General features: G+C 36.6%; 1 protein-coding gene across 3 annotated transcripts; it reads right to left on the reverse strand.

Moving 5' to 3' along the window:
• Window positions 1–5,170: 5,170 nt before the first annotated feature.
• CMTM7 (CKLF like MARVEL transmembrane domain containing 7) lies at window positions 5,171–25,126 on the reverse strand. 3 transcript variants are annotated; one of them, XM_083378674.1, is made up of 6 exons: window positions 24,817–25,125; window positions 18,495–18,668; window positions 14,169–14,267; window positions 13,278–13,299; window positions 12,910–12,991; window positions 5,171–11,650 (listed from the first exon to the last, which is right to left on the reverse strand). In XM_083378674.1, exons 1-5 carry the CDS (start codon window positions 24,958–24,960, stop codon window positions 12,924–12,926), a joined length of 507 nt encoding a protein of 168 aa, XP_083234800.1. In that variant the 5' UTR covers window positions 24,961–25,125; the 3' UTR covers window positions 5,171–11,650; window positions 12,910–12,923. The 3 variants fall into 3 exon arrangements, with proteins under 3 accessions (XP_083234800.1, XP_083234799.1, XP_083234801.1); XM_083378673.1 differs by lacking the exon at window positions 13,278–13,299 and having other exon boundaries at window positions 24,817–25,106; XM_083378675.1 differs by lacking the exons at window positions 13,278–13,299; window positions 14,169–14,267 and having other exon boundaries at window positions 24,817–25,126.
• Window positions 25,127–26,018: the final 892 nt, after the last annotated feature.

A 26,018-nucleotide genomic window follows, 5' to 3' on the forward strand; every position in this document is an offset into this window, starting at 1 on the left:
AATTAGTATTTGAAGGTAATATGCGATATGGGAAGAAATATTGTTCATCAGAACAGGTCTATGCAGCAAAATATTTTTTCATTTGATCAGTTGGGCAATCAAAGTGGCATAAATACTATTTATCCTTTCAATTTTCAGGTGTAGACATCACATTTCAATCACATACTTATGGGCTTACCACACTTCAGATTTTAATGCAGGCAAAATTCATATTTGGCTGATTATCTTTCACCCACCCTCCAATTTGATGGAAGGCATCTATGCTACTATAAAGTTTTGCTATTTGAGATAATTTGGAAGCCTTAAATTTAATGAAACATTTACCATTAAAACTCCAGTGTGTTGATTTTAGTCTTTTCTCTTCTCTCCTATTATTTAGATGCTACCGTGTGAGTCTTTTCTACTTCGAAATGTGCTTACCTGTTGATGGAAGAGTTTAGGAAAAAACACGCAAGGTGGAATGGTATACTGAGATACAATGTCTGATTTCAGTGGCTCTGAAAAACATTCTTACTGGGCATAGAGTGCCCTCTTCTGGCACCTTTAAGCTACTCCTTGGGCTACCACAGCCTGTTCCATCTGCTCGTATTTCTTGGATCCTCTGAGATCTCTGCAAGAAAAGATCCTGTGGGAAGGAAAGGTTGCGTCTTTTAAACAAAGAAAAACGATCCTCTTTTAATTCCAGCTGCCAATATTTCATGTATTGTAGACCAATTCCTTATGACCACTAAGGGGAATCCAAATTAAAAAATCAAAATGAAAAATATATTCTGTGTCAATCCAGCTATGACTGGAAAAGTTGGAAACAGTCACCATAAACCAACAACCGTTGCATCTCAGAAATTGTTTTCTTACCTCTCTGCATTTCCTGCCTTTTTTTCCTAGCTCTTAAAATGGGCCTCTCATTTACCCAACAGTGAATATGCTTTTTATGCTTAATAATATTGTTCAAGATGGTTCCACCCCAATGTTTGGATTGTGCTGCCCATAATTAGTATGAATTTCTTTTTTGGTGTGAAATTTTAAATGTTCTTGTTCAACCATACAATTTAAATTTTACATTCTTTTGATTTGTTTGGTTAGTTTTCATTTCTCTTACTATGTACAGTATTTTTATTATATTTTTATAACTCGATGCCTATCAATATAAGATCCATTGAGAATGAAGAATGTTTACTAAAAATCTACTACATTCTAGTCTTCCTTTTTCATGTTGTGATACACTATAGTCCAGGGGTGTCAAACTGCCGGCCTGCAGGCTGGACGTATCACGCTAAAGCCACGCCCACTCCATTGCCGGCAATGGCAAAACAGTCCCTATATGTCATGCAACTTCCCGTGACGTTGTGACTTTGACATGTCTGCTATAGTCAATTTATACTTATTTTATTACTAATGTACATGAAAATACAATTTTCTATTATGATCACAGAAGCAGTATCAAATTATCTAGAATGAGTGAAAGAATAATTCAATATATAGTAGTGGAGAGAATGAAAAATAGCTATATTGATTTATTTTTTAATTCTACTATGCATTTATAAATCTACACATAATACTTAGGGAAAATTCTATACATCTGTTTTAAAGAAAATACGATTTTACTAGGGATTTTTAAAAATGGTGAGTGTTTCCTCTGTGCACTCATGTCCAATTCTAGGGGGCGGTGCTCATCTCCACTTCTTAGCCAAATGAGCCAGCATAGTCTGAAAATGCTTCCATGGTCATATGACTGTATGCCGAGGTGCATGGAATGCTGTTACCTTCCCACCGAAGTGTTATCTATTTATCTACTCACATTTTCAAGTTTTGAACTGCTAGGTGGGCAGCAGCTAGGCCAAGTAATGGGAGCTCACCCCCTCAAATGATGATGCTGGACTATTACATGAGAGCATGAATGACTATCCTTGGCATTCGAATGTATAGATAAATTTATTTTTCTAATGATTTCTAATGATGGAATGTTTTAGTTTTAGAATAAAACAGCACAATATATAAGGAAGAACTGGGTAAATGACAGTTTGCAATATGCTGGGAGAAATTTATATTTTTCAGGAGATATTAGCTTCACAAAATTTACAGAGCAATACATAGACAAAGAACTGTACGTAAAACAACCCCTGTCCAAGAAAACAGAAGCATCATCCCACCTTTCCTTCCAGTTTAAAAGGCCCTGCCCAGTTTCAAGGCTTGGGAGAAGAGTCAGGCTTTTAAAGAGTGATCAAGGTGGGGCCTATATGAATATCCAGGGGATGATGTTCCAAAGCACAACAAGATCCCTGTGGCTAAACTAGGAACTGCACTGCATCCAAAGCTACAGTATATCTTGCCTAAATAGTCTCAGGCTGAGGAAAGGCATCAAAATTAGCTTGCAGCAATGCAGCCAACTCCTTGCCTTATTTCCACTCAATATACTTAGCATTTTGATTTTGAATGGCTTGAACTTTCTAGACTAGAGCAAAAATACTAATTAATATTTTTATTAATACAATTGATTATGAAAGTTAATTACTGAGGCTTTTGTGCAGTTAGCACAACAGCTGAGGAATTGCGAGGCTCCGCACCCTACAACTGATTTCTCTGTTTGGGGACCCTAAATGGGCCAAAAGCCACCCCAAAGAGGTGGCAAAGAAGGAAAGAAGCCCTGCCAGTCGTGGAGAGACAGCGGTCAATCTGGACATTTGGGGAAAGCTCTCCAGAAACCATCAGAAGAAAGGCTAGCGTCATTTGTGAGTCTAGCAGGCTAAGCCAAAAAGTACTAAATTAAGCATGATTGTAAATAGCGTGATTGAACTGGGTAAGAATACTGATTCTCTCTCTTCTACCTGATTGATATCTTGAAAAAACAACAACCCAGAAGTAAAAATCCTCTGAAAGTGAGGGGAGGGGATTTCTGCTCCACCCTCCTCTAGACGGAAATGGCGAATTAAACTTATGGGGAATAGAATTATACAGAAATGAAATCAATATAAGACTTAAACTTGGAAAGTGTGAAATCGATGGATTTTGTTAAGATTCTCCTGGCAAAAGATTATTGATGGAAATAAATGGTAATTATTTGTTTTGAAAACTGAAAAATGAACTGGTGCTGACATCTAGTGGTGGATGAAAATACTGCCCTAAATATACAGCCCAGAAAAAAACTTATTGTGACCTTCAAAGCTTTAACTAATCAAAGAACAGCTGCAATAAAAGAAAAGAAAACATTGTGGACTGTCTACAAAGCAAGAATTATAAAACTTAGAAAAAATTGATTCTGTTCCTGTGGCTCAGGAGAGGTGGAGACCATTGGACACATACTCCTTGGATGTTCCTTCTATAGAGCTATTCGGAAAAAACATATCCTCCCTATAATTGATAGGTATTCTGGTCATTCGGAAAATATTTATCTCCAGTGGCTGCTTAAGGACAAGCAGGCAGTTATCAAGGCGCAGGTGGCTAGATTCTGTGCAGCAGCATTGGGGATTCACCAGAAATATAAATAAACGTTTTAGATATTTTTAATAATCTTTTATAATTAATTTTATTATGTGTTTTATCTAGCATTAGACTATACTCAATGTATTTTTATTGTCAGGTCAGTATGATTCAGTTTTTCTGAAAGTAGCTAGTTTTTGTTAAATTGTCTGTAAAACTAGGCAGACTTTGGTCACCCACTGATTACATCATTAATTGTAATATATTGCTATGTCTTCTTGTGTTTGTTCTGTTTAGTTTTGTTTTATTTGAATATTTAATTTATGTGTTGGCCTTTGGCTGTAATAATAAATTGAATTGAATCCTGGAAGCTGGTGCCTCAGGATTTCCTGCTGGTTGTAGTTGGGACCTTTCTGTCTTAGAGATTATTTGATTCCTGACGTTCTCTGTTCACCATTAAAAGCAATGAAGTAGAAAGACTAAGCAGCCTTGAAAACCTTGTGCAGAATAGTTACCGATCTTGCATACATTTAGGAGGAGTTATTTGGTGTTTGTTATAGAAACTCCCCTAGTTTTTTTAGAATTTTATTTCCCAAGATTCCCAGGATCTTCCAGTAATTCTCAGAGCAGCATTGATTTGAAAATTCCATCTAGAATGACTACAGAATGTAATCTTGCTAAAATGTTTTAAAAATATCATCAAAGAGCTGCATAAATAAATTAAAATTAAATGGAACGGTGTAAATATTACTAGGCTTTTAAAGGCCACAATTATTTTTCTGTTATAATTATGTGGGAAAAAATTACAAGATCCTAAAAGGTAACATACTGCAGTGTAATTGTCTACCTATGGCAACCACATACAGTAGATTGTCTTACAAACAACTCTGAGTTATTTTTAAGAACTTTTAACAAATTAAAATAGTTTTTAATTAACTCTGTTGATTCCAGTTCAAATTCCCATCAGTATTGTGGCTGGTCCAGTGGTTAAAACTACAGACCAGGAAATGATTTCTTTTCCTCCTTTAGGCATGGAAGCACTGGGTGCTCATGTTTGATTTTAAAAAAAAAATCCCCAGCGCCTGCAAGAAAAAAAATGCCAGGAAGGAAAATATTACTTAAAGCAGTTCTTCCTGTAGGCTGGAATGAAGGTAGACACCAATGTAGGGTAAGAACCATTATAAGGAATCTAAATTTTCTTGCTTTAGGGTTGCAGTTATCTAATACAAAAATGGTGCAATCTGGAACTAACTCACTATTCAATTTATATATGTTCTTTATTATCTTCCACAAAATTACCATGGTTAAAACTTAACTGGGAATAGCTATTACTGGACACCAGGTAATTACAATTACAAGAATTTTAATAAGTGCTTAGCTGAATTCTCCAATGGTGCAAATGATGAGAAAAAGGAGAAACTGCCTCGACCCCAAAGGCAGAATATAAAAGATGAATTAAATACCAGTGAAGAATAAACTCACAAGGATATATTTGCTGTATTCCCTATGATATTCCAACTTTCCCATTGCAGAGGTATTATTAAAGGTGAAAATGGAGGACAAAGAATACTGGAGTGATTATGGATTTATATGCCAAACTCTGCAATGTATCTTTTTCCTTCAGTTTAAACCAGTTGTTCCTAAATCTTTTGCATTCAGACTTTCTTCTAGTGTAATCTTAATGCATATAGTACTCACAAACATCCAAACAACAAAATGAACACAAATGAATAATGAAGACAAATCAATGAAATTTTGATAAAGGTGGGTTTATTATAACAATGTATTTAAAGGTTTCTTCACACATATGTTGGATACTGTCTACACTTCCCCAGAGGAGATACATTTCACAATTTCAGTACTAAATCCATAAATCCATAACTGCAGAAATAAAAGTTGTTGTAGAATAATGAAATTGCATTAAAATGTGTCATAAAAATGAAAAAAACATAAAAAGATACAATATTACATTCATTTATGAATAAATATGATCTGATTCCAAATAGATACATTGAACCGATAGACTTCACATACAATCTGGGGGTCCACATTAGCAATCACTCAAGGTCTAATGGTTCTTGTCCACAACAAGTATATCTAAAAAAGCTATCAATAGGCCTCTGTATGTCATGTATTACTTATACAACAATAATAGTAGTTTTCCACACTTCAAATGTTATTCAAAATTGCTAAGATTTCAATTTGCCAGCATGGTTGGTAAGGTATTATGATTAGCACCAGGTGGGGAAGGATCATTATAAACAGCTGAGTCAGGATTTGATTCAGCATTATTATCATACTATTATCTCTAGCAGATGTATACCTGTTTGATCTGAGTCTCATTACAGAAGTGACAGCTTCCACAGCTGTGGAGATGACTCTATAGATATTAAAATATGTATGTTTGGTTTTAAAATTGTCTCTTCCACTAAAGCATACAGGATAGTTTATAAGGATATCAACACAAGTGCGATCAATATGATAAAAAGGAAAGCATGACCATTTAAGTTACAGAATAAAATTATTATTGACAGCTAGTGCAGTAAACACCCAACATATCGTAGATCAGATAGACTCAAGTTCAGTTCCCAGCTGAGTTATGGACTGTGAGTCAGTAATCATTGTTCTTTCTACAGTACTTATCCCATAGCTTTTTGGGTGATAAAAGGAAGAAAGAAAATAATCTCATTTGTGATACAGTTAAACCAAATACATTTAAAAGCATTCCACCAAATAAGTAGGAATGCAGCATATATGTTTTAGGTGAAAAGAAATAACCATACTGAACAATGACACAGCAAAAATCCAGCATTCTTGTTTCCCCAACTTTAGCACCTAGCAGGTGGTACGCGACCCCTAGCCAAGTGTAGCAGGGAACCAGCTAAAGCGGTACCACACAGACCTGGAGGAGACCAGATGAAGCTGCAGGGGCAGAAGCCCCAGGATCTGTATGTGTGGCTGCATGCTGATTGGAGCTTTTGGCACACCCAGAAGAGAAAAGGAGGAAGAGGAGGTGGAGAGAGGAGAAGCTATAAAAAGAGCAGGTTTTGGTGGGGGAGAGAAAAAAACACACGGAGAGGAGAGGAGAGGAGAGGAGAGGAGAGGAGAGGAGAGGAGAGGCTTTTGTTAGCGAAGCGGTGAGGAGAGCCCGAGCGAGGGGCTTTTGCGAGCAATGTGTGAGAGAATGGAGCAAGAGAGAAGCTTGTATGAGCAATGTGTGAGTGAATGAGAGCAATCTAGAGGCTTTTGTTAGCAAAGGGTGAGGAGGGGTACGAGTGAAGGGTGAGAGAAAAAGGGAAAAGTGAGTTGGAGAAGGGAAAAAGAAAAGGCATTGACTTCTGAGTTCCACTGTTGCAGTAGGAAGCATTAACATTGAACCTCAACTTTTTACTTTTCCATAATATTATAAACAAGCCATTTCTATAACAAATTAATCTAACCAGTAAAGCCCAAAATCCCCCCCCCCTTTTTTTTAGTCATCAAGTTTTTGACACCTTGCTAAGCACGGGGGTAGTCGAATATTGTCATGTTCTAAAAGTGATACAATCTGTGAAAAGGTTGAAAAGCCCTGGCATAGGGCATAATGTAGTGAGCTCTTCCCCAATTACATCAAAATAAACCATATTTATCAAAATAACTAACCAGAAAAGTATAAAATTATGTAAAGAATTTACAGAACTTGAAAAGAAATACATTAAAAAAATCAGTTAGGAAAAAATTAAAATAAAATGGAGTACTGTAACGTGAATTAGAAAGCTAAACATTGTAAAACTACTTTGCAAAAGTGTAAAAGAACACATAATTATAAAATAAAGTGGAAGAAAATGACATATACTTGAGTAAAGTTGTCATATTATGTCTTTTGTTTGGAGCCAAATTGCATAATAATGTTTTTCCATCTGCTTCCTACTAATACAAACCCTGGAATAGAATCTGGCAACTTTAAAAGTGACATCATTCTTATGGTTTGTGAGGAGAAATAAAAATTAGAACTTGATGGAAGTGCATCAACAAATAAGACACAATTTCAATGTTTCCAGAGACAAAACTTTTTAGTTATTTAGTATCTCCCAAGAGGGCTATGGCAGTGTACAGTATTAGAACACACTAAGGTAAAGGTCTTACAATATTTTGTAATAGGAAAATTATAATAACCAGGACAAAATGTTTACACATTTCCTCTTCCCAAAAACAAGGAAAGCTGCTAGAATTATTTCTTTGAAATCAATAATTATTATTTACTTCTGACAATTTATTTTAGCTTTGGTAAGATTCCAAGGGCAGGGCTGTTACAGATTGCCTCCAAAAGAAATTGCCTCCAAAAGTTAGAAGTCCTTGAACTTATCAGAGCTTATTAATAAAGTTGTTTAAAATGTTTCTTGCATTATGATGAAATTAAGAGTTATAATTGTGACGAACATCTAAGGCACAGCACGTTGTTTGCCCTAGGGATTTTTAGGCATTTTTTCTGTCATAGTCCCAAACTTTTCAAATCAGTTTTTTAATTATTCTGGAAGCAAGATGACCATCTACAGTAAATCAGCTGGTAGTGCAAAACTGAACTGTTAACTCAGGATTAAGACCTACTGGATTCCTGCAGATCAAATGCATCTTAGTTCTTAGGGACAAATGTTTGTCAAACTGTTGAAATCTGAATTCCTGTGCATACAACTTCTATAATTCCCAGCCAGTAATAAAACTGGAATTAATGTTGCTGAAATTTAATATGAAAGTCTTGTCAACATTGCAATAAACTCCTGCAGGATTAAATTGTTTTGAATTCCAGAAGGCTACATTGTACATTTTGTATACAATTTTGTCAAGAGAGTGGCACTGTTTGTAATCTTGGTAGTTTCCATCAAATTTTCTGTTAATACTGTAATCCTAAAATACATATTGTACCTCCTGTTTTGCTATGTGGTTAGGGACTCCAGAGCAATATGTCTACAATAACAAAAGTACTATATTCTCTTTTTTTGTGTGTGAATATTTGCTGGACCACTTTATCAAGAGAGGAAACATTCTAGTACAGGGGTGTCAAACTGCTGGCCTGCAGGCCAGACACGTCATCCAGAAGCTGCACCCACCCCATTGCCGGCAATGACAAATCTGATATGTTGCGTGATGTCACAAGTTTGGCATGTCTGTTCTAGTATGACAAGTGAGCAGTCTTTTTAGCATATTACATTTCATGCCTTTTGCTTTGCCTTTTCTTCCACAGAGAGCATTTTCCTACCTTTTACTAGATAGGTCTGTTCATTTGGAAGATTATCAGCCTTTTGAATAATAGCTGTTGGAGAAAAATGGGAAGCCACCATTTTGTGAATGCATCTATCTTTAATAAGATATAATAAAATGAATTACTTAAAAATAAAGAAAAATTAAATAAATGAAGTGCGCTTTTTGGGGTCTTAGAAGGGGAGTATATGTAGGACAAAATCTCATAACTAAGAAGTGAATTTTATTATATTTTATTATTATACAAGCATAATGCAAAATCTATTTACAATAAGTCTATTGTAGACTTATTGTATTTCTATCTATATATGAAGTGACCAAGCACTAAATGGAGCAGTGGATAAATGCAGTATTGCAGGCAAACTCTGTCCATAACCTGGAGTTTGATCCTGATGGGTTCAAAGTAGACTCAGCCTTCCATCCTTCTGAGGTCAGTAATATGAGGACCAAGATCGTTGGGGGCAATATGTTGACTCTGTAAACTGCCCACAGTGTTGTAAAACATTATGGAACAGTGCTACTGCTTTTAATATTTAATAATGTACACTAATAAAATATAGCTATATTAACAGAATTTTTAATCAATTTTTCCTCCCCCTTTATGTTTATTTGGATATCCATCTTTTTCTTTATAAAGTTTCAGTTTACTTGTGAATCATGTTTACATAAAACTTGCTTGGCAGGTGTAAAGTTAAATACATAGTAGGTCCCTGGTTGCTCAAATAATTAACAAACTATACATATTTTTTGAGCTAAGGTATCTTAATAGCTTAGAACCTTATCAGTTATTAAATCTTGTGATGAAGGGATAGGTCATTTCTTTATATATTTCTTTTCTTTATTATATTTTTTTCATCCTTTCCCATTTTTTCTTTTTTGTGTTATTTTTCTTTTGCTCATTTATTTTTTCATCTATAGTTTTTATTTTATTTTTTCCACTTGTAATGTCTAATAAAATTAGTATCAAAAAGTGTTTAAAGGATATTTGAGGCTAAAATATTATTTATCCTTGAAATACTCTTGGGCTCCAATTTAAAATCTTCCTTCAGAATGATGGAATTTAGCTTCTGGAATGCAATGTTTTCCCAGAGATAGTAAGTTTTTAGTGATATAAATAAAACCTTTGGTCCCATTATCGATATTCTGGAATCCTAATCAGGCATCCAGTTCTATAACCTATGACCTCAGCTTCATCTAAATCAAACTAACTTGTAGGTCATCAGGTAGGACCTATGTTATCTGCTTTGAAGAGCATTTGGCTAACTCACAATATGTAAAAGCACTTGGCCAGTTAACTGTTAACCAACAAAGTTAGCAGCATAAAATTGAATAAACAGTTTTACACATTTTGCATTGTATGTTACTTAGGCAGCCACACACAGAAAAAGTGATCCTACATTTAGTTAAGGCACCTGGTGCTTCAATTGTCAGAATTTTTTTTTGACCTATATAAAAATATAAACTAGGATTATTGCCATTCAGAATCAAAATACTAATTGTATTGAATGGAGAAAAGGCAATGACTTCACTACCCTGGTGCAGGTAATCATTCTTTAAAAGCCTGACTCTTCCCAAAGCCTCAAGGTTAGGCAGGCCCTTTTTAAAGCTGTAAGGAAAGATGGAAGGATGCTTCTGTTCTTTCAGACAGGGATTGTTTTATGTATGGCTCTTTTTTCATGTATTGCTCTCTAAATTTTGTGGAGCTAATATCTACTGAAAAATTTAAATTTCTCCCAGCATATTGCAGACGGTCATTTACCCAGTCTTCCCTATACGTTGTGCTGTTTTATTCCAAAGCTAAAGAATTTCATCATTAGAAATCATTAGAAAAAGAAAATTAATTAATCTACACATCCTAATGCCAAAACAATCATTCATGCATTCAGCATTCTTAGTAAAATTGTATTTTGCAGAAGAGTTACTTTCTTTAAGATAGGTATACTAGAAATTTCCCTAAGTATTATGTGTAGATTTATAAATGCATAATAGTATTAAAAAATAAATCAATATAGCTATTTTTCATTCGCTCCACTAATATATATTGAATTCTTCTTTCACCCACTCTAGATAATTTGATACTGCTTCTGTGATCATAATAGAGAATTGTATTTTCATGTACGTTAGTAATAAAATAAGTATAAATTGACTATAGTGTATCACAATATGAAAAAGGAAGACTAGAACGTAGTGGATTTTTAGTAAACATTCTTCATTCTCAATGGATCTTATATTTAGGCATCTGGTTATAAAAATATAATAAAAATACATAGTAAGAGAAATGAAAACTAACCAAACAAATCAAAAGAATGTAAAATTTAAATTGTATGGTTGAACAAGAACATTTAAAATTTCACACCCAAAAAGAAATTCATACTAATTATGGGCAGCACAATCCAAACATTGGGGTGGAACCATCTTGAACAATATTATTAAGCATAAAAAGAAAACTCATATTCACGGCTGGTTAAATGAGAGGCCCATTTTAAGATCTAGAAAAAAAGGCAGGAAATGCAGAGAGGTAAGAAAACAATTTCTGAGATGCAACGGTTGTTGGTTCATGGTGACTGTTTCCAACTTTTCCAGTCGTAGCTGGATTGACGCAGAATATATTTTCCATTTTGATTTTTAAATTCAGATTCCCCTTAGTGGTCATAAGGAATTGGTCTACAATACATGAAATATTGGCAGCTGGAATTAAAAGAGGATCGTTTTTCTTTGTTTAAAAGATGCAACCTTTCCTTCCTACAGGATCTTTTCTTGCAGAGATCTCAGAGGATCCAAGAAATACGAGCAGATGGAACAGGCTGCGGTAGCCCAAGGAGTAACTCAAAGCTGCCAGAAGAGGGCACTCTATGCCCACTAACAACGTTTTTCAGAGCCACTGAAATCAGACATTGTATCTCAGTATACCATTCCACCTTGCATGTTTTTTTCCTAAACTCTTCCATCAACAGGTGTGCACATTTTGAAGTAGAAACGACTCACACGGTAGCATCTAAATAATAGGAGAAGAGAAAGGACTAAAATCAACACACTGGAGTTTTAATGGTAAATGTCTCATTAAATTTAAGGCTTCCAAATTACCTCATATAGCAAAACTTTATAGTAGCATAGATGCCTTCCATCAAATCAGAGGGTGGGTGAAAGATAATCAGCCAAATATGAATTTTGCCTGCATTAAAATCTGGAGTGTGATGAGCCCATAAATATGCGATAGAAATGTGATGTCTGCACCTGAAATGTTTACTATATTTAACTAGTAAAACATAATGGGGCTTTCTCTAATATTACGAGAAGACAGAATGAATGCATCTTAAAGTTCTAATATTAGCCACTTAGCTGTAAATCAATTTTTTAAATTAATCTTTTTGGACCACTTGTCCTGGCTCAATACATCTGATGCATAAATATACTTTAATTGATAAAATAAATAATCACTTGCTGAATTACTGCAAATAAAAAAAATGCTAGCTATATGTGAGATGGGAAATTTGGGATATGAGTTAATCCTGGTCAGTCAAGAAAATCTTAACCTAAAGGATATCAGTGAAGAAACTGCAAATGTTTTGAATAACCAACAAATGAAGTATAATTTGCTTGGCAATAAGGCTACTTCTTGAATTTTATAGCCATCAAACGTAGGGTGCCTACTTCAATCTTGTTTTGTAAATTTTGAACATACAAGAAGACTGCAGAATTCTGCATAGAGTAGAAGGAAATAGGAACAAATTTCTTAGACCAGAACAGTTTATAGTGTCACTGCCAGACTACAATATAACCTAGAGAAAAAATCTTTTTGGCCAAATCAACAATGAAAATCTATATAAAATTGCCAAAGTATTTCTTCCATTGATTATTATCCTAAGAGCAAAGTTGGAATAATGGTTAGGATCCCAAGTCAGAATTTAGTAAGTCCAGTACATATCACACAGTCATGATGGAAGTGATTGGATGGCTTTAAATATGTCATTGTCTTTTAGCTCAATATTTCCCATCAGGTTGTTTTAAAATTGAAAGTGAAAATACTGTGCATGCCACCCTTAGCTGCCTGAGCAAAGAACATGTTACTTTCATTTGCTCTATAGATCTAATAAATATGTAAGTGGAACAGATCACTACAATTCCCCATCGTTCCCCAGATTAAATGATAAATATAAATAGATCACAGTCTGAAAAAAATAACATAATGGATCTGTCTATGGACTAAATAATGCAAGGAAAATGGTTGGTGAAACTGATTCATTGGGATCTTACCTGCTGACTGAGTGTTACAAGAGACTTTGTAAGAAAGCCATATACTTAGGAAGCACATAAATGTAGCTAAGAATCCGAAGACCTATTTTAAAAAAAGCATCAGCAATGGAGTCATACTCAAAAATATCTTACATTAAAATTCTATAGATTCTAAACAATAATATTGTGATCAATTGTGATAAGAGGTTAGTAATAGATACCCAAATAGACATTTACTGCAGGTACTGGTCAAATGCATACCACTTTGCCCTCCCACTCTCTGTTATTCTAACCAGAAGAAATCTGCTTGCAAATCACTGTTTGCAATTTACAACAAATGATTTTAAGTACAGTAGTAATTGGAAAAAGTGAGCTTTGTCCACCATCACCTTTCCAAGACAGATTTTCTTTCTTTTTTCCGTGTAAAGCATGGCAGAATGCATTTTCATTATAATGTAATGAAAACACAGCGATCAAGAGGGATGGGAGAAGACAAGAGAGAAATTTCTTTCCATTAATCTGTTTCCATCATCTGGGATGAGTAAAAAATTGAGGGCATGAGAACCCTCTAACAGGCTGCTCAGCAACTAGAGCAATTCTTGTTGTAAAACTGTTTTTAAAATGTGTCCAGTACCAATGATTACTTAGCATGCAGTCAGCAAGCTGATTCATTAAACATTAAGCGTAGAGTTCAAACTTAGCTGTTTTATGAATATTGCATGTACTCTGCTATTAAACAACATTTGAGGTAAAAGAGCAAGCCACAAATAGCTGTTACTCAGAAATTTTGAAATCTTCATGACTTCAGAAACCCTTTGCAATATTGCAGAATCTGGTAATAGAATGGAGTTTTAAAGAATGCCTTTGTTTTATTTGGGCCAAAATTACAGCCCAATGTATAGTATAAGGCCAGCAATGTGAAAATAATCTATTCGGAATTCTTGTGCAGATTCCACTGAACTTAATAAAGCTTTCCTCAACCTACAGCACGTTAAGCTGAATAATTGCTTGCTTAAGTTATTATAATTTATGTAAAAATAACACATAGGTTTTGATAATGGAGAATTAGAAAAGTAATGGGAAAAAGCAATGTTAAATATCTTTGCCATTATTTTTTAAGATTTATCATACCCAATCCTCAGTCAATACGTACATTTGAATATATGAACTCTCCTTTTTTTAAAGTGTGCTTACTATGGGGAAAAAAACCCCTGAAATATATCTTAAGATCTGATAAATAATGTTGCTTATATGTAAGAAAAAATGGCAAACAGCCTCACCGCTCCAGCTACCAGGCCTGCTGAATTGGAGCTTTTGGCAACTGCCACAATGGATGCAATAAGAAGCAGAATAGTACCTATTAGGTAATGGAGAAACTCCTAAAATGAAACAAAGACAATGCAGTTTAGAAGAAAAGCTACATAGAGTCTGTACTTTCCATCAGAAGGTTATCACAGGAACATTTCAGTGAAGCCCCAGTTATAGCTAATGAGTTCATGTAACAAAATTGGAAGGGACTTTGGAGGTCTTCTAGTCCAATGCCCTGGTCAAGCAGGAGACCCTACATCATTTCAGACAAATGGTTGTCCAATCTTTTATTAAAAACCTCCATTTTCGAGCAGCCACAACTTCTGCAGGCAAGTCATTCCACTGATTAATTGTTCTCACTGTCAGGAAATTTCTCCTTAGTTCTAATTTGCTTCTCTCCTTGATTAGTTTCCATCCGTTGCTTCTTGACCTGCCTTCAGGTGCTTTGGAGAATAGGTTGACCTCCTCTTCTTTATGGCAACCCCTGAGATATTGGAACACTGCTATTATGTCACCCTTAGTCCTTCTTTTCATTAAACTAGACCAGGGGTAGGCAACCTTGGCTCTTTTATGACTTGTGGACTTCAACTCCCAGAATTCCTGAGCCAGGAATTGAAGTCCACGAGTCATAAAAGAGCCAAGGTTGCCTACCCATGAACTACACATACCCAATTCCTGCAACGGTTCTTCATATGACCCTGTGGGCTGTCAGTGCAACCTCTGGTCAATTAGACTCTTGTCCTCCTGGCTGGTGAAAGCCTGAAGGATGGTGATCAGCAAATGGGCTCAGGCAATGAAAATTCCTCATTGCAAGAGGAAACATTCCCAGGACCTTTTAGGGAATCCCTGCTTTGTCCTTTCCTTAAAATACCTTCACCGTAACCCATCTGCTTGGAGAACTTTTATTCAGTCTCCCATATTCTTTTTAGGAGAAGGTAGTGGAAAAGGTAGTTGCTTGGCAGCTCTGGGGATCCTGGATGAAACAGATTTCCTAGACTCTTTTCAGTCAGGCTTGGCTCTGGGATAGAGACAGTTTTGTCCATATTAATGGACAATCTCTGGCAGGAATGGGATGGGTGTAGAACAACCATTCTTGCTTTTCTTGACCTCAACAGCCTTTGATACTACTGACCATGATATCCTTTTGGGCCAGCCATGTGAGCTGGGGCTGGGTGGCACACTTTTGCACTGGTTCATCTCCTTTCTCCAAGGTTGGTCCCTATTGGTGTTGACAGGATTAAGATCCAGCCCCCAACTGCTCATTTGGTATGTCCCAAAGGGCTCAGTATTCTTTCCTCTCCTGTTTAACATCTACATGAAGCTATTGGGTGAGATCATCAGGTACCATGGGTTCAGATATCAATATGCTGATGATAGTCAGCTCTACACCTGGTGACTCAAATTATGCTGTTTCTGCCTTCTCATAATGCCTAAAGTGACCTGGATGGGGATAACAGAGTTTGACTGAATCTTGGCAAGACTGAATGCCTTTGGAGTGAATAGATCCTCAGGATCTGAGTTTTTGTCATCCTTAGTTCTGGACGGGGTTGCACTATCTACTCAGATCCAGGTCGTAACTTGGGTCTTAGGGTTTCTCCTGGATTTACATCTCCTGCTCAAAGAGCAGGTAGCAGGCCTGGCTAAGAGATCTTTTGCTGCAGTTTGTGCACCAGCTACAAACTTTCCTGGATCATGAATCCCTGTGCTCAGTTATTCAAGTCCTAGTCATCTCATCTGGATTAGTGCAATGTACTCTAAATGGGGCTACCCTTGAAATCCATTCAGAAGCTTTATTTGGGGCAAAGAGCGGCAGCAAAAGCAGTCTTTAGGGCCCCTAGAATGATCCATCTCTGCTCCACAAATTTCACTGGATAATGGTCTGCTTCCAAGTACAGTTCAAGGTGCTGATTGTAAAGTCCTTAATGGCACAGATCCAGGATACCTGATGAACTGTGTCATCCCACTAAGACAAGTCTGTCCTACTTGTGCTGGCAGAGAGGGCCTACTCTGGATACTGTCAATCAAAGAATTCTGCACCATCTCTGCTAGCGTCTAGCCTTTGGAACATCCTACTGTCTAGAGTAATATCTGCCCCATCCTCTATTTTTCTTCAGGAGCCTGAAGACCCGCCAAATTCTGCCTCCCCCTTTTGCTCTCCACCCATCCATCTCTTTATTATTGTATTAATGTATTCTCATTTTCTTGTTTATTTTCTTGTTCTCTTACTTAGTTTTCTGTTTTGTTTACAATCTTTTCATTTCTTCCTTTTTACTGTTCTAAGGCTCCTGGTGTAGCTCCACAGTGAGATAGGTGGCAAATAAATTTAAAAAGGCAAATTTGAAACTATTTTTTTCATTTTCTTCTAGATAACCTTTCTCGAACGAAAGACGGGAAGAAAAAATGCCATTCTAATAAAATGGATATGATTGTTACCCCACTGCCTAGTTTTAAAAAAAATTATAGAAGTATGCACCACTTTTCTTTTTTTGGACAGTTACTACTGGGCCTCTGCCAATGACTACTCTATGAAAACATCAAACAACCCATGTTCCCTTGGTTCATCACTGCAGAGATATTTCTTTACAAGATTCCTCAATGCCTTCAAAAATAGCATGTTTTCTTATTTATTTGAAAAGTGTCTTTTTAAGATTCAAGGAAATATTCAAAGATGTATCTGCCTTGGAAATAGCCCATGTTGAACTATATAGCAAACAACAGGAGCTAACTACAAGAAATGTTTTATGATATTTTGTATTATGTCATAAAACTCTTTTATGATACTGTTATGTTGTTAAATGTTCCACAGGAGTCATGGGTCCCAGATTTTGGAAGCATTCTGTAAGTTAGCTCATTTGAGGTGCCTTGGTTCAGAATGTTTTGCCTAGTTAAAGGTTACAAATATGAGATTTTAGTAGTATATAAATTAAATGTTATGCATTCAGCATGGTAGACTTTTCAGAAAATATGAAGTTGTCTTGTACTTGGTGTATCTGTCTTAGATTTGCCTATTGACCAGTGATGAAATGTAACTGTATTTTTATAAGGAGATAGACATTCACTTTCAAACAAGTAGGCCATTCCTCCCTTATCAGTTAAGATACCGCTCTCCTCACCAATTCAACCAGGAACCAGGAGTAAGAAACGGTCAGATATTTACGTTTATGCCTTAGGAACCTTGAAAATAAATGGAAAGGAGGAGGGGGGAAGAAGTGAAACAATCCAGGTGTTGAGATTTATCTCCTACCCTCTTTCAATAAATCTTGGATAAAACACTCTGGAAGAACATTGTTTTCTATGATGGTGAGATGGCTAAGAATTTAATAAGTAACTGTAAAGGTTCCCCCGCACATGCATGCTAGTCGTTTCCGACTCTAGGGGCCGGTGCTCATCTCTGTTTCAAAGCCGAAGAGCCAGCGTTTGTCCGAGGACGTCTCCGTGGTCATGTGGCCGGCATGACTAGACACCAAAGGCGCACGGAACGCTGTTACCTTCCCACCGTAGTGGTCCCTATTTTTCTACTTGCATTTTTACGTGCTTTCGAACTGCTAGGTTGGCAGAAGCTGGGACGAGTAACAGGCGCTCACTCTGTTATGTGGCACTCGGGATTCAACCTGCCAAACTGCCAACCATCTGATCGACAAGCTCAGCATCCTAATCCACTGAGCCACCGCGTCCCTAAGAATTTAATAGTCACGGCCAGATGCCTTTCAGGTTTTTCAGTCTAGAGATGGGTCTAAGGCTGGGATATTCTACATGTTGTACTGCAAGATAACAGTGCCCCTTTTATTTGGTGATCTTCCACTGCAGTGAGTGTGTCTCTTGTCCCTGGTGGGTGGGTATGTCTGCCTAATGCAGAGAGGTAGGAGTGGAAAACATAGAACTAAATCAGGAAATGCAGAGGCCATTACACATCTAAGCGATTATGTTCAGCAAGCTGAAAGGATGATAACTAAACCAGAGCAGATTATGAGTAGCAAAGTGTGTACTATATCTATTCCCAGTACCTTGCTAAAAATGCAGGTTGCAGAGATTGATAAAAATTCAGCCATTTTAACTTTATAAGGAAAAGAAGACATTCAGTGGTTCCTGTTTGTATGTTACTATTTTCCTTAGATACTGAAAACTATGTATCATCAGATGCTGAAATCCTAAATAACAGCTTCTAGTGGAAATTTGAAGTAAAAATGCTACATAGGATTTTCTGCGGTTCAGTTACAAGTGTAACAGAACAATTTAATGTAAACAGTACTTTTTCTGGAAGTTGACAAAAATTATTTTAATTATGGATAGGAACTTACCGCAAGAGGCCAGCTAATGCAAGTCAACTTTCGATAGGCTCTAAATATGTAGATAATGTAAAAGATGAAGATCATTATTAAGTCACATATGCAGACAATTTCAAAGTAGCTGTATGCACTGTGATCGGTCCACTGTGAAGATCTTATACAAATGAATCCAATCAGCAGCAGTAACTATAAGACAAATAGCAAAACAAAACAAAAAGGTTATGTGAAGATCGCATGAAAGACTGCATTCCAAGACTAATAAATTGTTTAGAATGAACAATTTTAAAAATAAAAAAACTCAATTCCAGGTAAAAGACTAAAAATATTCAGGACTGGAGAAGAGAAATCATTCAGATACTTCCAAATCAGAATGGATTTTTAAACGTTTAGAGAATTCATTCTAACTAGTTCTCATTCTGGACTAAAAAGAGTGTGCTATAAAAAGTAATCTACTTATAAGATGTTCTTATGTGATAATCGGTATATAGGTGGTCCTTGGCCATAACTGAGCCTGCATCTTTGGTTATAAGTTATGATAGTCATAAAGCAGACCATCACATGATCATGCCTGATTTTTTGTCATTTTCTGTGAGTATCACTAAGCAGACATATTATTTGCTATGGGCCATTTTTCACTAGCAACAGAAAACAAATTCAGATCTCTGGGAATAACACCGTAAATTGCAGCTATGTCACTGCAAATGGCCAAATGCCGAGTGACCAAAATATAGTCATGTGAAGGTGTGTAATTGTCAGAACTTTGAATCCAGGTTATAACTCCATTTTCCAGGGTCTGTAGTAACTTAAACAACCAATTGTAAATCAAGGACTACCTGCAGTGGAAATAATAAGCTAGAAGTAAAGAAATACATAATTAGTCATAGGGACTCAATGCAGTGAGCAATTTTTTTGAGTTTCCTAGAAAGCAATAATGAGAATATTTATTTTTGTGAATAAGTAATAAAATAAAAATAAAAAAGCACAACATAATAAGGATGAATAAGGTTGTTGAAGATGATAAAAACTCAAGTTGGTATTTATACATTTCTTAAAATGGATTATTAGGAGAATAAACATTTGTTTGAATATGGCTAAAAAAATTAGAGAATTTTGAACATAAAGGGGCCTTATAACAAGGATAATGAGATTTAAGTAATATAGTACGGTATGTTTTATAATATATTAAAGGTTAAAATAGTAGGCTGATGTAACTTTTAATATGTAAGTAAACTGATTTAAAAGGATGTTATATGTATATATTATAAGACAGATAAAAAGTATAGTATTTTTATAATGCATGACATAAAATAAAGGGATGATGTACCTAAATGGGAAAATTTAGACAGTGAGATGACTAATATGAAGAAACTATGACTGATAAGAATTGGATTGAATATAAGGGAATCTAAGCAAACAAAAATTATATAGAATGTATGGTGATCTATGAGAATAATATAAGCTGAAAAAATGTTATATACAGAAATTATTATTTCTATAAATATAAAAAGTGCCTATACTTAATCATTTAAGGACCCAGATTGTTGGGGGCAATGCCGCTTGGGGTGTGTGTGAAAGCCCTAATAAGCAGGCATATACATAGAATGAAGGCTACTGCTAAGCTTGTAAGCCGCCCTGAGTCTTCGGAGAAGGGCGGGATATAAATGGAATAAAAATAAATAAAATGAATTTATATATTGAAAATATTAAGAATTATATTTTGGCTAAGGTTGAAGAAGGAAAATATAAATGGGAGAAGGGAAGATCAAAGAAATGTATTATTAATTAATACATTAATTATGGAATTATCAAATTTAATCATTACTGTTAATTAATTATTACTGTCCTTTTTTTCTTGTTAAAATATAAACCAAGACAACACACTATACAGCTGGCACTGGAGATTGTTATAATTAAAAACCAATAAAATATCTATTAAAAAAACTAGTTAAGAAATTACTGGTTTAACCCAAGACATAACTGCATTGTTTTAAATATGGAATATCATGAATCCAGCTTTCCCAAATCTAATACCATCCATAAGTTTGGGGATATCCAATACTTCTGGCCTGGGCACTCTTGGAGTATTGGCTCCAAACACCTTTTAAGTTTTTAGAAAGTCTGATGGGAAATATGGAAATTCAATGTATTTTTAAATTGATTACAGTTAGACCTGGACTTACAGCCACAACTGGGCCCAAATTTTCCATTGCTGTTAAATAGTTTTGCCACATTTTATGATGTCATAAAATGGGGCAAAACACCCTTACTGTTTCACTTAGCAACCAAAATGTTGGGCTCAATTGTGGTTGTAAATCGAGAAGTAAATTTATAATAAAGTTCATGGAAAATCCTAACTTGACTGCTAAGATTTTTATATGAGATTTTAAGATTCATTGATCCTGCAAATTTAACAAAATTCAACTTAGTGAAGAATGATGTTTAATTAATTCTCAATTGACATGATAGGGATGCAAAATGTTTCTTTTTCCTCTTTGAACAAAGGTATTTAGAAAAAGTGGGATATTCTATTCTATTTTATTAAAGATTCTACCCAAGAACCACTGAGATCCCAGTGACTAGATGGACATATTTTCATATATTGTGACATTGTCCTCTTCCAAAATTGTTATTTAAATTTCTCCATCTAATTCACAACAATGAGATTTTCAGATGTTCTCATTCAAGGGCCATCATCGCTAATCGTGCTGAACTTTTTCAAGATAAGTAAAGTTGGTTAGGTGCTGTCACTTGCTGTGCACATTTTATTGGAGGAATTAAAACAATTGAAAGAGATGGGAATTTGGAGAAATTCACTCATTCCTTCAATCTTGAAGAGGCTGAACGTAACTCAGGACACATAGTAATGTGGATTTTCAATAAGACAGTAATAATGTGATAACCATAATTTTCAGCAACACATAATTACAAGATCTTCAAATGCCTGGTCTGTGACCGTAATAAGAGATTGAATTCTTAAAAATGCCAAGTATGATGTTTCTTTAGATTTTGCAATGCCATTTGTTTTTTTGTTTAGTTTTAGAGAAAGTAGCTGAATATAAAATTTCTCACTTTCTAGTTTTCTTTACAACAGGAAACACATATTTAAGCTTCTTGTTTTAACCACAAGTTGAACTTGATAACAATCAGAGAAAATTATCAGTAATTTTACTCTACTGACAAAGTCTTAGCTTTTGGGATAGTAATGCAGAAACTTTGAAATGTTAAGTTTTCAAATGCTGTAAATAAGATCAGATTCCTGTCAAGCATAGCAGACAACTTTTGTCACCCAAAAGGTAGAAAAGGGAACTAGAGGGTCAGCCATACTGGACTTAATTCTCACTAACAGAGATGAAATAATAGAAGACGTTGAAGTTACAGGAAACCTGGGAGGAGTGACCATGCAATGTTGGAATTCAACTTTATGCAAGCACAAGCATAGAACAAAGTCAAACTAGAGTCTTAGACTTCAAAAGAGCTGATTTCAATAAACTTACAGAGAGCTTGGGAAGGATTGCATGGATGAGAATTCTCAAGAGGAAAACAATCCAAGAAGCTTGGGAAACTTTAAAAGTGAGAGTATAAAATCCTAGTCTATCACAATTCCAATGAAGAAAAATAAGAGATCTCAAAAGAAACCAGCATGGCTGCACAAAGAACTCTCTGATAAACTGAAAGACAAAAAAAGACAAGTATAAAAAGTGGAAAGAGCACATAACTAAGGCAAAATAGCAACAAATACCCAAATCTGTAAAAATGAGATGAGAAAAGCTAAGGCTCAAAATGAACTAAGGTTTGTGACAAAAATTAAAAAAATAATAAAATTGGTTTGTATTTGGTTAAGATGGAAAACTGTTTCAATGAAAGAGATTTTATTCTATTTGGTCTGGTTTATAATGGGATATGGCTTCTGGTTTTTAGGCTTAAAATAAAAAATGAAATCAGAACTTGAAGATTTAATAATTGTGTAGTTATAGAACTGGTTTGTAATAATTGTTAAGTAATGTAAAAAGTCGAGGTCATAATTCAGTACTGTGTTGGAAAATAGTCAGAAAACATTTTTTGTTTACTATTTTTTTCTTGTCCTCCTGCACCCCCACCTTAATCTTTAATCTTTATTTTCACTATATTTCATGATATAATAAAAATTTACTTATATACATGAATCTTTGCAATACATTTCAGTGATTCCCTGAAAAACAAGAAGTGTAGTTTGTGTACTACTTGTCTGATATAAACTCAAACATACTTTCACATCCGTTCCCCTTACACTCCATCTCCCATTCATTTTGTTGGAAGATTAATCCATTGTCAGCTACAGTATTTCTTTGTATAGGGTTTCTTTCATAAATCATGTTTAATCAATTAGAAAATAAAAACTCTAGGTGAGTTCTATATCATAAAATAGTGGGAAACTGCCATCACTTTTCAATAGTAGTGAATGGAAGATTATGAGGCATGCAATGAAGGGACCCATAGGCCCCTGTGGCCTCGGAGTTGCCTGCCTATCCCAGACTTAAATTATAGTGTGATTTGTTTGGATGCTGCTTGAAATATTGCATAAGCTTATTCAATCAACCATAATTAAACAGTTCATATTTTAGAATGACGTATGAACTTTCCAGTGTGTAGGACAGGGGTAGGCAACCTTGGCTCTTTTATGACTTGTGGACTTCAACTCCCAGAATTCCTGAACCATCCATGCTGACTCAGGAATTCTGGGAGTTGAAGTCCACGAGTCATAAAAGAGCCAAGGTTGCCTACCCCTGGGCTAGAACAATCCTTTCTGGTTCCTGCTGGGAAGCCACTGGGTGTGCAGGTCAAGACGTTTTCCAGAGAGAAGTGGGAACAGCCTCTGCAGCATGGAAGTAGTTAACAGGCCCTTTCTTCAAGCAGGTGATTGAAATGTTAATGGAATACTAAAATGCCCTATTTATTTCCGATCTAAATGAAGGAAATTGGTAAATAAGGATAATCAAGCAGAGATGGCTGAACACCTTTTTAAAATACTCCTTAGTGTGCAATTTGTGTGGTTACTTACTTGTCCAGGGTCTTGCGGAAGAACAGGGTAGAACAACGGCTAATGACCCTCTTTTACCGGTCTATTATAGAGAGCGTCCTCTCGTACTGCATTGTGGTTTGGTATGCTGGTCTGACAGCCGCAGATAGGAAAGCATTACAGAGGGTGGTGAGCACAGCACAAGACATTGTGGGCTGTCCCCTGACACCACGGGATGACATCGCCAGGGCTCGCTGCCTTGGGAGAGTGAGGAAAATTCTCAGGACGACTCACACCCTGGACGGTATCTCTTTACTCTCCTACCATCCGGTAGGAGATATAGGAGTATAGCCAGCCGTACCAACAGGCTGAAGAACAGCTTTTATCCATGGGCTGTTAGGCTTTTGAACAGGATATAATTTTATAAACTTTATGCATGATTGACTTGCGAGGCTGGTGTGTTGTGCAATTAGCTCACATGGTATAATAAGATGGAGGGTTTGTGTCACTGTAAGTTGGGGGTGGGGGCATGAAGGGAGGCTCAACCAATCTCAACCTATACATGGTTGTACTTTGACTGTAAAGGTTCATTCATTCAAAATTGTTATATTTCTAATTCAACCCTAGAGATTATATTTTCAGCTCCTGAAAGACAAGTCTCTAAAGCTCAATGTAGTTCTCAAGATGAATTTGTCAAATAAACAAATAACAAATCTATGCAGGCTACAAATAATAACTCATATTGAGAGGACTGCAATAATTAAAAAAGGGTATAATAAATCGGGGAATTCTGCCTCTGCTGCGATTTCTTTTGTTATTTATTCAATGTCTCTATTAGCTTTCCTTTAAAAATCTTAAGCGGCCCTCTTCTCAAGTGTGTGAGCTAAGTCTGGCACATTGTTCTGAGCTGCCCGGAGAGACTCAAGATAGAATTAAAACAGAACTTGACTCTGGCCAAAATCTGCACGAAGGAACAGCGCTGCCTCTCTCTCTCTCTCTGAAGAGTCGGAAGGGACCGTTCCTAGATCGCTCAGCCGCGCTTCTCTTGGAGCCTCTCTTCGCCTCAACCCGCCCTGCTTTCAAGGGGACTTTGTCGCCAATCAATTCCAGGCGGGAACTGGGGTAACACGTGCAGTGCGTTGCCCGCCCTGAGAAACGCAGCCAGCAGGGCCAGCTGTAGTTGGCTGAGCAACGCAAAATCTTCCTTGGGAACGCCCAACAGGCAAACAAATCCTAGCAAAACTCGGACAGGAGGCGCAGTTGCTCCCGCAGTTTGGCGAAACATTCAAACTTTCCCCCCGCCCGTCTCTGGGACCGCCTGTCCCGTCTCATCCTTACCATTTGGGCCACTTTCAGCATGGCAGAGCAAGAGCCCGCGTAGCCTCGGTCGAACAGTCCTGTGTCCTGCCCGTAGGAAACGGGTGGCGGAGCAGAAGAGCTGGGAGCGCCCCCACTGCTGGCATCGGTACGGATGACCCGCATGCCGTGGTATATCCGATACCTTCCTGAACGAATGGGTGCAATTTACTCCCCCCACCACTCCAGAACTATTGCGACACTCCTTAACTCCAGAGGCGGGACAGTGCGGGGCGGGGCCCGGCAACTCTGCCTAGGATCCTCTTGTGCAGTTCGAGCCAGGCGAGAAGACAGGCCCGGGCCAGCGCCTCACTGAAGCCACGGGAATAAGGTGGAAGGGCGGAGATGCTACTCCGGGGAAGAGATCATATCGGGGAGGGGGCTCCTGGAGCCTTAACCCAGTGGTGCGTCGGTGCTCGGTACGCGAAGGGGGAGAGAAGGTAAAACAGGAAGGAGGAGGTGGCAGATTAAAGGCCCCCTCCTCTCTCTGCACACATATACGATAAACAGGAAGTCCATTAAATTGGTGGCGAGGGAAGAGGTGGTGAAATGCTTTGGGGCTGCTGCTGCTACGAAAGGCTTTCGAAAGAGGATGGGCACCACCTATTCTACAAAAGCAAGAGCTGGGGAGAAATAAAAACTAGAAGTACATTATTAGGCTAATAAGATATGAAAACACTTTTTTAAAAAGAATTCTTCATGTTCGTGCAAAGCAAAACGAAGAGCAAAAGAAACTGCTGGTTGGAGTTGCATTCTGCAAGTTTCAGACTGTCCTATCTTTAAGCCTCTTGGGACAAATAAACGAGAATAGCTCATATAAAAGTTAATTATAATGCAGATGTTAACAGGGATCTTTCTTCTAAATGTCTTATAGAAGTTGTCAATATAAGTACAAATCAGATATCTAAAGCAAATAGTTCTGAATACCAAGAAATCTAGAAGTGATTTCAAGTGGTGCCCTTTATTTTAAAAGAAAAGTCAGTATAAGTTAAGAGTAGATTTATCATATAATTAGGTGCCAATGTTGAAGCAGATCCTCGGCCTGATCCCACAGAGTGTAAATTAGATCTGCCCCTTCTCCAGCTTTGGATTTTCCAATTATAAAGAACATAATAGCTACAGATTCTGGGAATTGCAGTCATACTTTTGGAAGTGGCCAGTCTGCAGAAAGATAGAACAATGAA

Source organism: Vipera ursinii, assembly GCF_947247035.1.
Source record: "Vipera ursinii genome assembly, chromosome: Z".
In the NCBI taxonomy this organism is placed as follows: domain Eukaryota; kingdom Metazoa; phylum Chordata; class Lepidosauria; order Squamata; family Viperidae; genus Vipera; species Vipera ursinii.